General features: G+C 36.1%; 1 protein-coding gene across 1 annotated transcript in view; it reads left to right on the forward strand.

The window, feature by feature from the left end:
* CFAP99 (cilia and flagella associated protein 99) overlaps window positions 1-16,381 on the forward strand; it is a 57,738-nt gene that overhangs the window by 3,544 nt on the left and 37,813 nt on the right. The window contains exons 3-4 of the mRNA XM_075148586.1: window positions 8,650-8,794; window positions 11,713-11,807. Of these exons, the coding sequence (XP_075004687.1) occupies window positions 8,650-8,794; window positions 11,713-11,807 (240 nt within the window). The remainder of the gene's footprint in view (window positions 1-8,649; window positions 8,795-11,712; window positions 11,808-16,381) is intronic.

Here is a 16,381-nt window from a genome sequence, read left to right on the forward strand (position 1 = left end):
AAGACAGTAATATTGTTTAGACTGCTATTGTCTGTGCATGCCGTGTATTATCAAACTACATTGTCAGAGCCCTGATTCCACACCGCCATGTATCTCAAGTGCTCATTTCCACTTCTGACAATAAGGTCTAAAACACTGCTATTCCAGTGAGATAGTCTTTTACATTGATTTTACATAAACACAAATGACTACAAGAATATAAAACCATGGAGGTGTGATATGAAAATCAGAGGCTGAGGCAGTGGATCCATACACATTTCTTCGGTGTTTGCTTTCTTAAACCGTTTCCACTCAGGCTCCTAGTTTCTGCCACTGCCCTTCTGCCTTGTAGTACTGGCATAACTCCTTGTGCATTTGTATGCTGAATTACATCAGGGAACTGATCCAGTTTCAAAATAATCATTTTTCACCGGGCAGAGAGCAGGTAAATTCAGCTGCCACCGCTGCCAAAATAAATACTTGTAAAAATTAATATTCAGATCATTGTTCTCCTCAGCCCAGGAAAGATGATACAAAGACAAAAGAAGCAGTAACTCCATTAGAGAAACATGAATCTTAAGTTTCATAATAAACCCTTTCAAAAGGGGAAGAACAGGGAGGATAGCTGATGCCAAAGATAAGGCAGAAATCTTTCTCTGGGATAGTTTCCGTTCACTTGCTACATAATATATTTGAGGTGAATTTATCCAAGAAAGTAAAAAATAAGATCTATGTTTATATAAAATTCAGCTTTGTTTCAGTACCAAATGGGTGATTATAATTCATCATGGAAACCTCACTTCACTTCTTTCTTTTCTATTTCCTAATAGGCATATGATCCTAAAAATATTGTAGCATTTTTGTATACATGATTTCCAGGCTTGGCCACTTACCGATTAGCCAATATTAACTGACCCATGCAGAAACTTCCTCCAGTTTGTATCCTGATTAACACCATCACTTTAAATCACACACTAGATTCAAGCCTGTATGTCTCACGCTAGCAGCATGACAAATAGCAGACCAAGTGTTGTGTGCTACTGACCAGACAAAAATCAGGAGGGTCAGATTCCAAGAGCACAGCACTCTTTATATTTATTTACTTACTTACGTATGCAGTGTATCAGACTTGACTTTTCTACAACTTACTATCTTCTATTCTATTAGACTTCTCTAATTGGTTAATTAGTTTTCCATCCTTTAAATGTACAATCAGATTCTAGTCATTATCAACACTGTATGTTTCATTCATATTATATATCTTTATTGTATTTGGATGTTTTATAGTCTTTATGTCCTTCTAATATAATACTCAAAGTGTTCTGTTTAGTTCTTTGATAACCTGTTGATGACCTAGATAACATATGCTAGTTAGCCTATTGTCCAGCTGTTTCTGGTTGTTCCTGGTGAAACCAACAATTTTGGGCAAGATTATTTCTCTCAAAATAAGCAGACAGCACGCACAGGTCATTCCAGAATATGTTCAAGGGAGTTCAGCACCCCAGTAGTGTCTCTGCCAGGCTGCAGGAGCCACTACAGATGCCAGTATTGTCAAGTGCAAGATCCTGGAGATAAGTACCTCTGACAGCCACACATTCTCACCTGAACTGCAAGGAGCAGATAGCAAAGGACATTTTGCAGAGCCAAATTCTGTCAGAATGAAGTAGGTTTTGAAGAGCAATATAAATGCTTGTAGGAGCTGATCAAAAGTAAATAAAATTACTTGTTTGGAAATCTAATACCTGAAACAAGGAGATGGGCATCCTTGGCTGATCAGAAATGGGGGGTGACATCAGTAAAGAATAAGAGATATGGGTAGAAGGAACTGGGTTGTGAAACATCTTGATAGCAAAGACAGGCAGCTTTCATTTTATGTGCTAGAATCAACTGTGAGATGCTAGGTGGAGTAAGTGGGTCAAAACAGTGGACTAGCAGAACAATCTTAACGACAGCATGCCAGATAGTTGATTTGCTAAATAAAGATTGGATTAGTTAAACCCAGAAAAGAGATGTTTATTACAATAAAATAGAAAATGCTGAGACACTACCTTAGATTTTTAGCTATGAAGCAATAGGTAAACACTACTTGAAACTGGCTGTTCAAAAAGAGTGAAGAAGATGTGCACATAGACTGGATACGATATCCTGGAGAGTAGTCTACGTGAAAAATGACCTCTGAAGTTATGGGCTTGACTGACAGGCAGGGTGGCAATAGTACCAATAATTGAGGAAAGAAGTAGCAGAAAGGCGCTCAAGTTTTGTTTTAGCATTGCTGAAATTAAGCTCACAACAACAAGGAAATATCACAGAGAGAGGCCAGCATTGTAGACTGTAGTTTAGGGTTCTTATTTGTGTACATGATAAATGTGAATATGTTATGAAAGGAAGTTGGATTTAGTCCTATGGGAGTGAGTCTGGAAGACACAATCTGTCTTGATCAAAATATCCCTGTCGACCCTCTACCAGGGGCATAAGACCATTCTTGTGGGAATCCTTGCAACTTAAAGCAGTAAAAATGTCTGGCGAAGGGAGGCACAGGGAAAGAAGTGAAAGTGGGCAAACAAATATATGTTAAAATGAAGGACTTTACAATATGAATATATAAAAAAAGAAAGAGGTATAAAATCCAAACGGTTGAAGCCATAGGGTAAAAATATACCAGCTGCTGTAAATAACTTGCTTTGCAAATGATAGCAAAAAGTTACTGGTAGATTTCCATATTAGATCTTTTACTAAGTATAGAATCAGTCTTTGTTGAATATTCTGCTCAAAATCTAACACAACATTTCCATTGGTTTCACTGTGCTGCTGTGAAGGTGACACAATCCAGAGGTTTGCGTAATAACTCTTCAGCAAGATTTTGTTCTTAATCTCTAGATGCTCCAATTTTACTTACACATAAGGTTAGATAAATAATTAAAATAAAACCCAAATCCTGTGATTGTGTGAAATAATAATAGTGTATTTTGCTCTTTCATATAGACTGTGTAGAAATTTTTACATTTTGGCAATTCACAATAGTTGGGAAATGGCTGTACTGTAGAGGTTTGGCATACTCTGATAGCCAAATATTGGGCAGATGGAAGAGAAAGATAAACTGGATTCTGTTCTAAGCTCCATCATCTTTCTGTCCCTATCCTTTCTTTTACTCAACCTCAAACTTACTTCCCCAGGCCTCTTCATTTAACCTGTCCCAGTTCCATCTCTTCAAGTTGTTGGTTCCAGTGCTATTGTCACTGTCCAGCAAGTCCTGCTCGCCTCTTTGGTTTTATTCTGCTCACTTAAAAGTTCTTGCACATTCGGTTCCAGTCTCTACTGTACCTAAAACAAATCAGAAATATCTCTCTCTCTTCAAATGGAAGCCCACAAGCAGCAGATGTCACAGAGAAGATAGGTGAGACAGACTCTCTTCTATCAGTTTGAGCTCCCAGACTGACCCAGCATGGCTTGTTCCAGTCTCATCCTGTATCGTAGTGAAAGCTCTGCTTGCCCTGGGCTGGGTGTGGTAACAGCACACAGAACCTTCAGGAAAGCTTACTGCTACAGTATAAATTCACACAAACCATATGCAAATAGATGCTTTTCACTTGGCAAAATGTGCGTGGATTTTCATAAGAAAACAAAAAGGCCAAATTTGTAAGGCACTGCTTGACCCCTGTGTGCCACTTTGAAAATACATCTGTAGCTGTTTCCCTGCATTTGATTTGCAACTACTTACTGTTTCGAAATAGCTAGTTAAAAACCTGAATATTTGACAACTTTCAATCAAATATTAGTTCCTTGTATCAGACCATGTGAGCCACACTCATCTTGTTCCTCTTGAATAGCATGGGAGGGTATCAATTAACTTCAACAGAAGCAGAAGCAACCTCTTTATTATTATTATTATTTCTTAATGCATCTTTATAATTTTGTTTAAATATCAGTGTTCCCATCTGAACATATTCTCTCATTGTAGGAAATCTTGTCTCAAGCTTTGAGATAGAAATCTGTTTGGAAAACATCTAGGTGTATAGTCTGCTTCCAAGTATATTCCAGAGTGACTGCCCAAAGTCAGAAGCATTACTCTGTACAGATATTGGCGCAAATGAGATAAGTAGTTGGCCATCTTTATTTATAGAGGAATGATGGCATTAGATACTGCTATCAAGAGTTATGTTTTTCTAGCTGTATGTGGGATTTAGCTTTACACAGTCCATTTAGAGTAACAGTGGCTGCACATTTAATCCCTGTGTACTGCTTTGAAAAAGCACCCATCTTTTCCTGCATTTTTGCAATTGAGGTAGATCAAGCTGGTAACATATCCAATAACTGTTGGGATACATTTTTCTTTTTCACTTACTGCACTTTGCAATCACTCGGTATTTCAAGATACAAATAGGGAATCAGCAAATTAGTACTAAAGGAATAGAAATTTAATTTCAAAGAGCAGAGGTAAACCATTACTTTGACAGTAGTTCAGGTCTGCCTGAACCACTGTATGTATAAAGATGGAATCTTCTTTTGGTGTGATGGAAATGCATAAACAAATTGCCGAGTGTCAGGTAGTTAATAGTGTTCAAAATCAAGGTGTCAAGAAAGAACATAATCTCTACAAGGCCACTCAGGAAGCAAGAGAGAAAGACATGTTCCAGTCTCAGTTCCTATCCTTCAACTCCTAGTTCACACTTCTATATACAAGTGGAGTTAGGGAAACTCACTGATTATTAGTGTCCTGTTTTTAGAGAAAAACAAATGAACTATAGTAAGGATTTTTAATTCTTGAATAGTGGGAGATAAATAACCTGGTTTCCTCTAATTAGAATGTTATGATCAAAATTAGTCTAGAGGTGATTCTATGTGATTCTCCATACATTTCATTTCTGCAATGTGTGAATTTACATCATAAAAAGAATTTCTATTTGTTGTTCTCAGTAAATGATCAGACTTGATTTTCTTCCAGGAAGAAAACTACACTTTGACTTGTAATTCAGTTGTTTACAATCTTCATTTTTATTGTATTGTAAGTTATGATGTTTATAACATAATATTGGACTTGTTTTTCACTGCAAATATTTTCAATAAGAACATAGGTTCATTAGTAGTATGATGGGTGATTCCTAGTTGCAACAAACAAGCCTTCACCTTCAATCATGAAGAATCATATTATGTCCCTCAAACCTAAAAACAAATAATAAGTGCAAATAATCCTTTTGCTTTGATGTTGTGACCTTGTTACTATTAAAACAGAATTCGATTTGAATTATCCTGAATAACACATTAACTTAAAATAATTCTTAAAGTCTATCTCAGTTTTTTAAATTATTAGTATTCGCATTCAAATTTACATCTCTATTTCTGTTGTTCTTCATTTGAATGCCGGACTACTACTCCTTGTTTATCTCCCTAAATGCTTTTTAATACTCCTTTCATCAGACTGATGCCCTCCAGATAATATCTTCATTCTTGTGTACTAAACCCCTTCTTTTTATTAAGTATTCTTCAATTAAATCTATCAAAAATGATCCATATCCAGAGTGATCCTTCATCCAGTATATATTGTACATAAGGATATCGTTTCATCAGGCCATTTATAGAAATGGACTGCATCTGTTCATTTTGAAAAAAGATTAAGTTTTGTACCTAACTGAAGCATCCCAGGCATTTTTTCTTCCTTCTGACTGTTAGAATAAAGCTTTTGCTGTGATAAGAAGAGACAGATTTTAACACAGAAGTTACCATGCAATGTTTGTGCCTTTCTCTATGCAAATAATTCACTTTATTTTCAGTGGAATTATTTGCAATTAGAGTTGCAGGATCAGACCCATCATACTGACCTTTATAAATCCCATCTACTGAAAAGCTTACTTCTGTAAAATCAGAACTGCCACCCCAAATTCAGTTTTACTCCTTTATCCCTCTCATGCTGATAGCAAGATGGACCTGTTTATGAGCTTTCCATTTCACAAGAACATGGTGTAATTTGGCAGAACTCTTCATAGTTCTCATTTGTGTTGGTTCAGCTGTGTGTCTCACACATGCCCACTCAACTGCGAGTAAAATCCCCAAATGTCAAAAGTCATAGATTTAGTTTTAAATATGAAAATAATGTAATGCAAGTTTATTTTGATACATGTGGTGAAAAAAATCCTACTAAATTATACAAGTCTAATTTGTATTATTAGTTACCGACATAAATGCAGATTAGGATCTTTCTAAGGAAAGGAAGGAATCTGATTTTTCTGCAATGTCCTGCTCATGTGATTTAATATTAAGTACAAGGGAAATAACGTTAAATGTACCTCTTCAAGATGGTCAGCATTATCACAAGAAGATGAAAATACTAGCTTCTGATTGCAACGTAGACTGTAAATAGTAGAAACAGGACATTCGCCTTCTTATATCCTAAGATCCCAGGGCTTTTTCCCCCATTGAAATTACTGGAAGCATTTTCACTGATTTCAGAGGAAAAGAGGACTGGGTTCTGGTGACTGATTCAAAACCCAGTGAAGTCAATAGGAATATTTTCTTTCATTTCCACAGAATTTTGACTAGACCCTTGGAGAGGACTAGCACTGATATCTGAAGCACTATAAATTAATCAGACTGCATCTGCAAAATGCATCTGCAATTCTGCCTAGAAGTAGACAAGTTCAGTACATACTATTACTCAGTTCTCTCAGGAGGTGAAAGCTATTTTATCTTTTAATCAAATATTATTTTCTTTCTAAAATGTTTGTTTCACCTTAAACTAAAACCTTATTCTGGGAAGTCTCAAACAGGGCATGGCTGATGTTCCTTTCCTTCCTTCTCTTCAGAAACAAGAGCTTTTCTTTCTCTCCTTACCCATCCTTTTCTGATCTCTCTGGCCCTTAAACAGGTCTCATTGTCACCATCCTTATTACCATACACCCATAGTGGCAAAGCTTGCTTTTTGCAGATACTTCTCCATTTAATTCATGCTATTTCTTGTACTAATACATGTTGAAAGTTGTCTGTGTACAAAGTCCTATACTTAAGCTTTTTTACACAGTCTGTTCTCTGGTTGAAGAAGCTTGACTGGTTCCCAGCTACAGCTAAGTGTCAGGAGCAACTGTTATTAGCCTTAAGGACCTTAAGGACCTAAACTGAGCTTGATTCTGTTTCTGTATGTGCATCATTAGTAATATTGTCTATTACAGTTCTGCTAGAGAGGTAGTCAGACATATTAGTGTAATCCCAATGGCAGTAAAGAAATTACAAGAACGTATGTAGGTGTAATTTGGCCTGCATACATGTGTGTGTATATGCATATATAAATATATATGTATATGGAGACAATTATATGGAGGCACTATTTTTTTCTAGTGATGATGCACAAATTGGAAGAAATGAAACCTGGCTTTTTAGCAGGAATAAGTAAAAAAAAGTTGTGCTTACTATGAGTGACAACCTGGGAAAATACACTTGGAATGCTTCTGCATCATTTTTTACATTTAAAAATTAGAACTGTAATTTTAAAGTTTTGCCTTGTATTTACTCAGTCTCAAAGCCCTATATAGTGTCATGCTTCAGAAGACTCACATAGTTCTTTCCATCAGCCTCTAATAATACTTTTAAACTAGAAATGAATCACATCAGGGAAATAAAGCGATCAAGATGCTAGCAGATAGCCTACTAGGCAAGGTGAAACTCTGATCTGATATATTATTGCAGTTCAATTGTTCCCGCATCTCAGAGCTGTGGGAGAGATCATGTATCAGATGCGGACTACATGTTTTCAGAAGATGCACTTGGCTTTTTTCTTGGCTTCTTGGCTAATCTCCTTAAGTCAAAGAATCATTATTTTCTGTCATTTTGTCATAGATGTGGCTGTCCTTTTTCAGTTCATGTAATAACAAACTGTTCTGGGCCTCAGATATTATTGCAATGTTTTAGAGGTGGTTCACACTAGAAGTTTATCTCATGTAATAACAGATATTCCATAGGTAATTTATTATGAGTGAAACTCTCTGTAAAGTTCAGGAGCATTCAAACTTTTTAAAGGAATTATGAGGTAGGATCCAAATGGCATGCAGTGGGCATCTGACCCTCCTTTTTCTGTTCTCTTATGGTATTGCATGAACATTGCGAGTGACCGAGGGCACAGCTGGATAAGAAACACACAGTCTGCATTAACAAGAATCCTGGTACTCACAAATTTAGTTTAAAATAGTCATATTGTCCAATATTAGGTTACAGTAGCAGTTAAGAATCTTTTCCATAATCCCTGTCCAGCTTCTCCCCTTGATTTAGTCTCCCCAAGTAGCACAGACTTCACCTACAGGGTTTCCTACTGGAAAAGCAAACTCTTACTGAAACTTTCTCATACTGTTGACTAAGTTAATCATTGCTCATAGCTCAGAGACTTCAAATTTTCTTTGCATTAATTGTTGACATTCACACATCAAGGCCTTTTAACTAAATGCGTATGTCAGCAGATAAACTGAAAGTTTAACATTGGGGAAGGTTACATTTTACTTAACAAGGGCCATTAACTTGTTAAGACTGCCCATATTTGATAGTATTAGGAGTGCGTCAGCCTTACCACAGGCACTGCTGTTCATTATTCATGTTTTCCAATTACTTCAAAATGATTGTACTTCTTTTTGTACACAACAAACATTTTCTTTCCAGAATACATTAATCATTATTAATTTTGTATCTCTATAGACTCTTAATGTGACAGAAGGAAAATTTGTGTTGGATACACTAGCTGGATGCATAGAATATAAGTCCTTACTGGATGTAGTAGTCAATGCCTTTTATGTTCGGGATGGGAGATACTGCCTGATTTCTGAGCGTAATCTCTATACAAGTAAGTTTTCTTTAAAACAACAAATATGTTTACCACAAAACTTTAAAAAATATTATTTTACTAATGTAAGTCTTAATATTATATTACATTTGAAGCATTGTCATTGTGCCCAGTGCAGTACGAAATACAGGACCTTTTCAGTAGCCTTATAATGTAAAGCCTAAATCCTGAAATTGTTATTTAGTGTGGTCTCTCACAGATGTTAACTGGAATTTTACCTTAAGAAAATTCTGCAGAATATGCCTGCAGATTAGGTAACATGCAGATGGGAAATAGCATCGGTGACTGGAAGAAGTATCTGAAGTTTAACCATCACTTTAAAAAATGTTCTTCAGTGATTTCCCTTTATTCTCTTCTATGCAATTCTACTCTGCCATTTAGATATGAAATTGTATAAAAAAGCTCTGTCTGATGAGGAACACAGCGTGTCTCAGAGTATGAAAATACAGTTGTCTCTACCCATACATGGGTTTCGTCGTTACTGACCATCACAATGACGTAAATAGACTTCTGTCTGTCTCCATGAGTGAGGTCAATTATTTTCCTTTTATTAGTTACTTGGTTAGAATCTGTTACAATACAACTATATCTGATAGTGTGAGCTAGTTAATTAGAGTAGTTACTACTCCCAAAGTTATTTCAGGCATTGAGAAGTACATTAAAAAGTAATTTAAAAAATATTTTTATGCTATGGCTTTAATACACATATACTGAGGTTGATTTATTAAGTCCCTAAAGAAGTTGGCATCACAAATCACGCTGGCGTTGGTTCTCTAAGTCAGATACGTTCTGAAGCTTTGTGGGTACTTTGAAAAGTCCAGTCAATTTAATTCAAAGGGGTTGAAAAATACAAAAAACATATCTAATATAAGTATATCTACATTTTATGTTTTAAAAGCTATTAAATTTTTATGGCAATTCTGGTTGCTTCTCTCACAATCTGGAAAGGTACAGGAATCTAAATCAAATAACAAACGAAAGAGAACCTAAACTGTCAAGGATGAAATTAATAGTATATTGAGTTTATTCTAAATGGTAATGCTTCATTGTCTCCATTTCTCCAAAGCCATGTTTTTCAGTGTCTGGGGCACATAAATTATACCTTTAAGCTGAGTGTTGCTATAATTGGATTGTCAGGACTAGTCTACTCAAAAGCCTCCATTAATCATAGGCAGAGGGTAGGCCCCAGAAAATTTTCCTTTATCAACAAGTTGAGAGTCTAAGGTCATTGGCTTACATTTTTTTAAGCTGCTTGTGATTCCCTTTGCCAGGCTGCATTGACACTTAAATGATCAAAGCTGCTTATAAAGGCTGTTGCTATGTGTGAGCAGATTTGAATTTAATAAAGCTTGTAGGAGATAAATGTATATTCTACTAAGACTGCTTAAATATGTTGCTATGCTAAAGCAAAAGATTGAAGCCTAAGGATACACTGCGTTGGCTGCAGCACATTGGTCAGAATTTACTGATTTTATCATTACTGTTTGGTGGCAGCTAAAATACTGCAGTGCAAGTGAAGCCTGATTGATCAAAGTGGTCAAATGAAAGCTGATACAGGAGCTCATGAACTTTACAGGTCTGCAAAAATCTCACAGCATTGACTGTGCCTCTTCCTGTATCGAAGTGCATATTTGCCAGAGGGGGTGCAAGAATCAGATTTGGATTTCCCAGAGAATTTCACAATTTAAAAACTTGGTTTTATTCTAATTCAGAAAAAAACCAAAGATTACAAGACTCTCTGCAAAATGGTCACTTGCAAAAAAAAAAGGGAAAATAAATACTAGAAATACGATATTTTAAGTTTAAAATTTTTGTCATGTATAATATTCTTATGTATAATAAACTATGATTTTGGAACAGAGGAATAAGAGCTATCTTCTCTGAAAACGTTAAAAACAGAGTATGTTGAAAAATTCACTAGCAAAACTTTCTTTTATGTCTCCTGTTCACATAAAATTTTCTCAGAATAAGCTTGCTTACACTGCAAATTTTGGTTACACTAAAGAGAGCTGTTTCCAACAATGTAATACTGTCAGAAACTTTTCAGTTATGTCTCTCAGGAGCCATCTGACTCCTATTCTCCCTGCCTTGTTGCCAGACTAACACAGAATTTCACAGATGGAATATGCAGATATTTGCTGTGTAAGTTGGTACTATTACCCAAAGAAACAGGACGCCATTTTTCTCATCACTAGCCACTCATTCTCACCCCTATGTCATATCTTCTCTTGAGTTAGAAATTGTGTTTAGCAGCCATCCAGTGAACTGATCAAGAAGGTGCTTCAGGTTAAAATTCACAATCTGTTTTAACTTGTTTGTGTGGGTGATTATAGTTGCCCAAGAGAAGAAACACCAGGAACTAAAAGGAGGGGATGGTAACAAGCAATTAGGGGTTAACAGTGCTGTTTATTTTAGTGGTGATGTTGGCATAACAAAATGACGGCAAAAATCATGGCAAGATCTTACTTCGGCCTTACAGGATTCCATATGCTGCTATGGTAGATCTCCCAGTTTTGCAAACAGATATTTGCAGGCATCAAAAGGACCTCTATGAATTACTTCAGATAGCTACAATTGTTTTACGTTTTTTGTGTAAGTGGTCAGATCCTCAGCTGTTAGAATTTCCATAAAATTGTGTAGATTTGCACTAGCTTGGTTCTGACTCACGGAAGAGATAACTAATTTATATGAACCATACCATAGAGTCACAATGCTAATAATGAAGATGGGGTTAACATTATATTATAACTTCATATTACAATTTGTCATTGTCAAGCATTGTATTGCCCAGTTAGATAAACAATATTGAAGATTATTTACAATTAAAGTAACAGTCTAAATCCCAGAGTATGCTGAGTATAGGATATAGGTTTGTTAGAATTTCCTGCTGCATTTTAAATGTATGTATCTTTTGGTAGTTATTTGTTATCTGGCTACTTTTCAACTAGAAGAGCTCGGTCTTCAGCACTTCAGCAGAATTGTGAAGTCTCTGGACACTGCAAAAATGCAAAAGGTAATGAAAGTAGAAAACATTTTTTTTAAAAATAATTAATGATCTCTTAATTGTGTTTGATTAGTCAAATTGCTTTTCTCAACTTTCAGGATAATTTAAATTGAGAAATTAGTGTTATTTTCTGTTTAAATTCAGAAATTAAACTAGTATTTTGTTATCACAAAAATCTTCAATTTCTATACTTACACAGCGACTATCTCATATTCAGTCAAAGATCAAGTTAAAATGTATTTTATATAATCTGAGAAGGTAGAATAATCACATGATTTACAGTTCATGTGATTTACAGTTGTCCCTCTAACTTGCATACTCACTTTCGGCTCTGCTCACATTCTTTCTTTGACTTCAGGCAGGAGAAGTTTTTTCCATTCGCAATGAATCTATTGAAACTTTCAGTTCCTGCTGATTAGTGTTCTTTTTTACCTGAACAACCCACTACCACTTTGACTATCAAGCCTATTGTCCTTCCATCATTTTTTCTCCTTCCCAGAAAACAATTGCTCATTTGGAGCTATGCATGTACCAGTTACCCGATTACAACATACATGCAATTGACCAAATCATCGCTGCCAAATAGAAAGCATGACAACAAAGTTCTGCCTGCCTTTTCCTCTCTGGAATCACAAATTTGGGTTTCGTTCCACTACTTGTTTGCTAGTTTTCATGGAATTTGTAGAAATATAAATATCTTCTGCTTCTCTTGGCCTCAAGTTGCGCCAAGGGAGGTTTAGACTGGACATCAGGAGAAATTTCTTTACTGAAAGAGTGGTCAGGCCTTGGAACAGGCTGCCCAGGGAAGTCCCCATCCCTGGAAGTATTTGAGAGACGTGTAGATGAGACGCTTAGGGACATGGTGTAGTGGGCATGGTGGTGTTGGGTTGACGGTTGGACTCGATGATCTTACAGGTCTTTTCCAACCTTAATGATTCTATGATTCTATGATTCTTTCAAAATGGTGTGCTGATTATCTTAAAAGCTGTGTTGTAAAGAGGGAGAGAGGGATAAACTGAGCGGCAATGCTTTCTCATAAGCCTTGTTTTCTCAGGTAAATAGGCTCAAAATTAAATTACTGATGACACAGCATATGTAAACTTTGATCATCCAGATGTTTCAAAGCATAGTCCAATAACAAATGTGGAATTCAAGAGACAGGCAAATTTTAGTAACTAATACTCAAAAGACTAAGGTTTATCCTAATACTGATTACTTTGAACGTTCATGTGGATGCCAGTGTCTCTTTAATGAGTACAGTTGCTTTGTAATATGTAGGGAGAGAGTAGGTTAGGTTGTCTGCATAATGCTTTTAGAAACACTCTATTCACTTTGTTTTGGTGGGCTTACTATGGAATGGTTTTTATTAATTCCATTCAGAGACAAAACCGATATATTTCACTAACTGTTAGAAAGAACAGAGAAGTGGCTGGAAGAATTATCATAATCTGATAGACAGACAAATCACCCTCTCTGCAATGCTCTCCCAGCCCCTTCTTTGGTAAACATCTTAGACACAAGCCACTGAATTGGATTCATCTTGAGCTCATTCAGCTAGCAACGCCATTTTCCCACTTCATGCCAGTTATCATGATTCCGTTCACCTAGCTTTATATGGTTTAAGTGTTCTATTCCAGATAATTTATCCTTCCTTGTCTGGAATAACTCTTTTCTCATAGGGAAGTGCTGCATTATGCAATGGTCTGCACCTGCTACTTTTTTTCCTGTAGATGTAACTTCGTTTGCTTAAGTATCTTATCAGATCCTCATCACCATGGCACCTAGGTTTTCTTCTCTTGCATTAGAAGAGGTTCTTTGTCTCCAAAATGATGCTAGATTATATTAATGCACCTGCAGCAGAGGATTTAGAAGCAGCATTTGGTCCCCCCAGCAACAGAGACAAAAACAACAGAAGGCAGATCTGCAGCCTTAGCAACAGAAGTTGTCAGAAATTTGGGATTCTCCTTCAGGATGCTGACCTGTAGATTTTGCCTGATGACTATTGTCTCTGAGTTCAGTTGAGATGCAGAAAAAGTATTCACATATATTTACTTAGAATAGATTTACTTTAATTAAAAAATAAATTCTTCTGCACATCACAGGCTGAATGGGATTTTCTTAATCATGCAGATAAACCTTACTCAAATAAGTAGTCTTCATGAAATTAAATGGACTATTCAGTTGAATAAGATCAACTTGTGCAAGTAGACCTTTCTCTTAAAGGACTGCATGATGGAATCTATTCAAATCAAAGTCACAGTGTTTCCCTGTGATTGATGCATGTTCAAATATTTTCATTTATGCAAAATACCCAGGCAGAATAATAATGCTACCTCACTAACACATGTTCATCTGCTTGAACGGAAAATCATAAGATCTCATTCTGTAATATTAAGAATACATGCAAAAGTTCTGTATGGTGGTATAATTACAGAATCATAGGATAAAACCCAATAGGCTCAAGCCTATTTTTCTGTTCTGTTATTCATACATGTTTTTCTTTTATATTTGTTGTAAAATTTAAGGGTTTGTATGTTAGAGAAAATACACTGTTGAAATAAAAAGTTGAAGTAAACAGCTTTATAATTTCATAATTGCCCTGTTAAAAAAAGCAAAATAACTAGTGTTTTCTTTCTAGCATTCAAGAACCTGTTTTGTTCTGTTTCATGTTCTGATTGCTTCTAACAGCAGTGAAGTCCTTTATAAAGAACTTCTGAGATCTGCAAAGAAAAATCACTGTATAAGAACTGGGTATTGCAATTGCTATTATGATGAGGTAGGAATAGTAGGACAAGATCAGTAAGAAGTAGGACAAGATGGGCTTGAGCTTGCATAGCTGAAGAACTAAACTACAATAAGAGGGAAAGAATCAGCAGGTGAAGAGAGGAGTGGACAGGAACCTCCTTGATTGCATTTGCTACTACACTACTACAGCAAATAGCTGTGGGTGTGTATAGCCAAAATAGTATCATTGTCAGGTATATATATATATATAAAATAAAATATATATATTTCTCCATATAATCTATATGGAGAAATAGAACCTGCTGTTTCTTGCAGTTACTTCCTTAACACTTGAGTCAAAAAGCTTATGTTGTGAATATAAGGATTTCAGCTCTGCAAAGGGTTACATGCATGTAAAGATAATACCAAATGAGGAAACTTCCCATTTTTTATTTGCTTTTCAGAAATCTATACAATCTCACTGTGTAAAAATACATTAAGAATATTAGCAGGGCATGTTCAAATTCTCAAAAGCAAGGTATTAATTCAGCCCATCTGTAAAAATGCATTACAAAACAGTTTAACTATACACACTTGTATTACTACAGCCAGAGTACATTAAAGTAGTAAAAATGGGTACAGTTCATTTCTGATGTAATTCCACCACTTCTAGAAGGGAAATGAATCTTGTTTATCATGCTCTGTGAGTAGTGAAACTCTTGAAACATTCAAGACAGAGGAGTAAGCAGAATAATGTTCAGTGACTTCTCTAAGGAGACAGGTACTGGTAACATCCAAACAGAAATCTAGGAGAACTTCAAGCTGCATTTTGCTGCTATAAAAGCAACGACTGCTGATACTGGGGTTGCCACCTGTGTCACATGTGGCCAAAGACAAAACAGAAATATAAGGGATTTTTCCTAGTTCACAAAATGCAAAAGTTTCTATTGTTAAAAAATGAAATGTGCTATGGCTTCATGAGTCTTATTCTGCCGACATTCACCATCTGTGATATGGATTATCAAAACCAAGACTGTGGACTTTGGCCCAGGCAGACTATGGCCAGAAATGATATCTGGTAATCCAGCACTGCCATTTGGAATCCCTGCATTGCCTGGATAACCGGTCCAGGGCTGCATTCAAAGCTGCCTCTAGCATGATGCATATTGGGGCATATCCTTATCATAGCATTTCTCTGGGGACTGTGGCTAAAACAGTACTAAAATATACATCACAGTATTGATATCTGATTACACAGTTACCATTCTCTGTACCTTATAGGAGTACATCATAGCATTTATCAATCACATAATTACCCATTTATCTTGATAAAGTGAAATGTTAATAACAGTACATAACTGGTGTTGCAGTAGGAGGCCTCAAGGGGTAATAGCCAGCTGTTAAATGCAACAGCTAGAAATCACTAACTGTGTGTCTTTATTATAGTTTCTTCTGCCTTGAAGAGGTAGTTGAGTTGCAAGTACTTTGTAAAAGATAGTTACAGCAAATATTTAGAAGACCTAGATGGAGAAGATCAGTCAGGGAGAGCTGAAACAACAGTTCAGAGGCTTAGTTTCAAGTGGCAATGTAGCAGACAACTGATTGAAACCTCTGAGGATGGACTAGATTATAAAAGAGGAGGACACAGAGGGAGGAGTTCAGCTTAATGAAAGCTAGTGAAAGAAAACCGGAGGATTTACAAATCACCACCTGCATCAACTACATCAACTTCTTCTGTGAGCTCTCTGAATACCTAGAAATTTGAAACTAGCTTAACCCCTCAGGGTCTGCCTCATTTTAAGTATATCAGCCCATGTTCAATCCACCCCTGTATACTTGCTTACATGGGTGTAAAATCA

This window comes from Calonectris borealis, chromosome 4, assembly GCF_964195595.1.
Source record: "Calonectris borealis chromosome 4, bCalBor7.hap1.2, whole genome shotgun sequence".
NCBI lineage: Eukaryota > Metazoa > Chordata > Aves > Procellariiformes > Procellariidae > Calonectris > Calonectris borealis.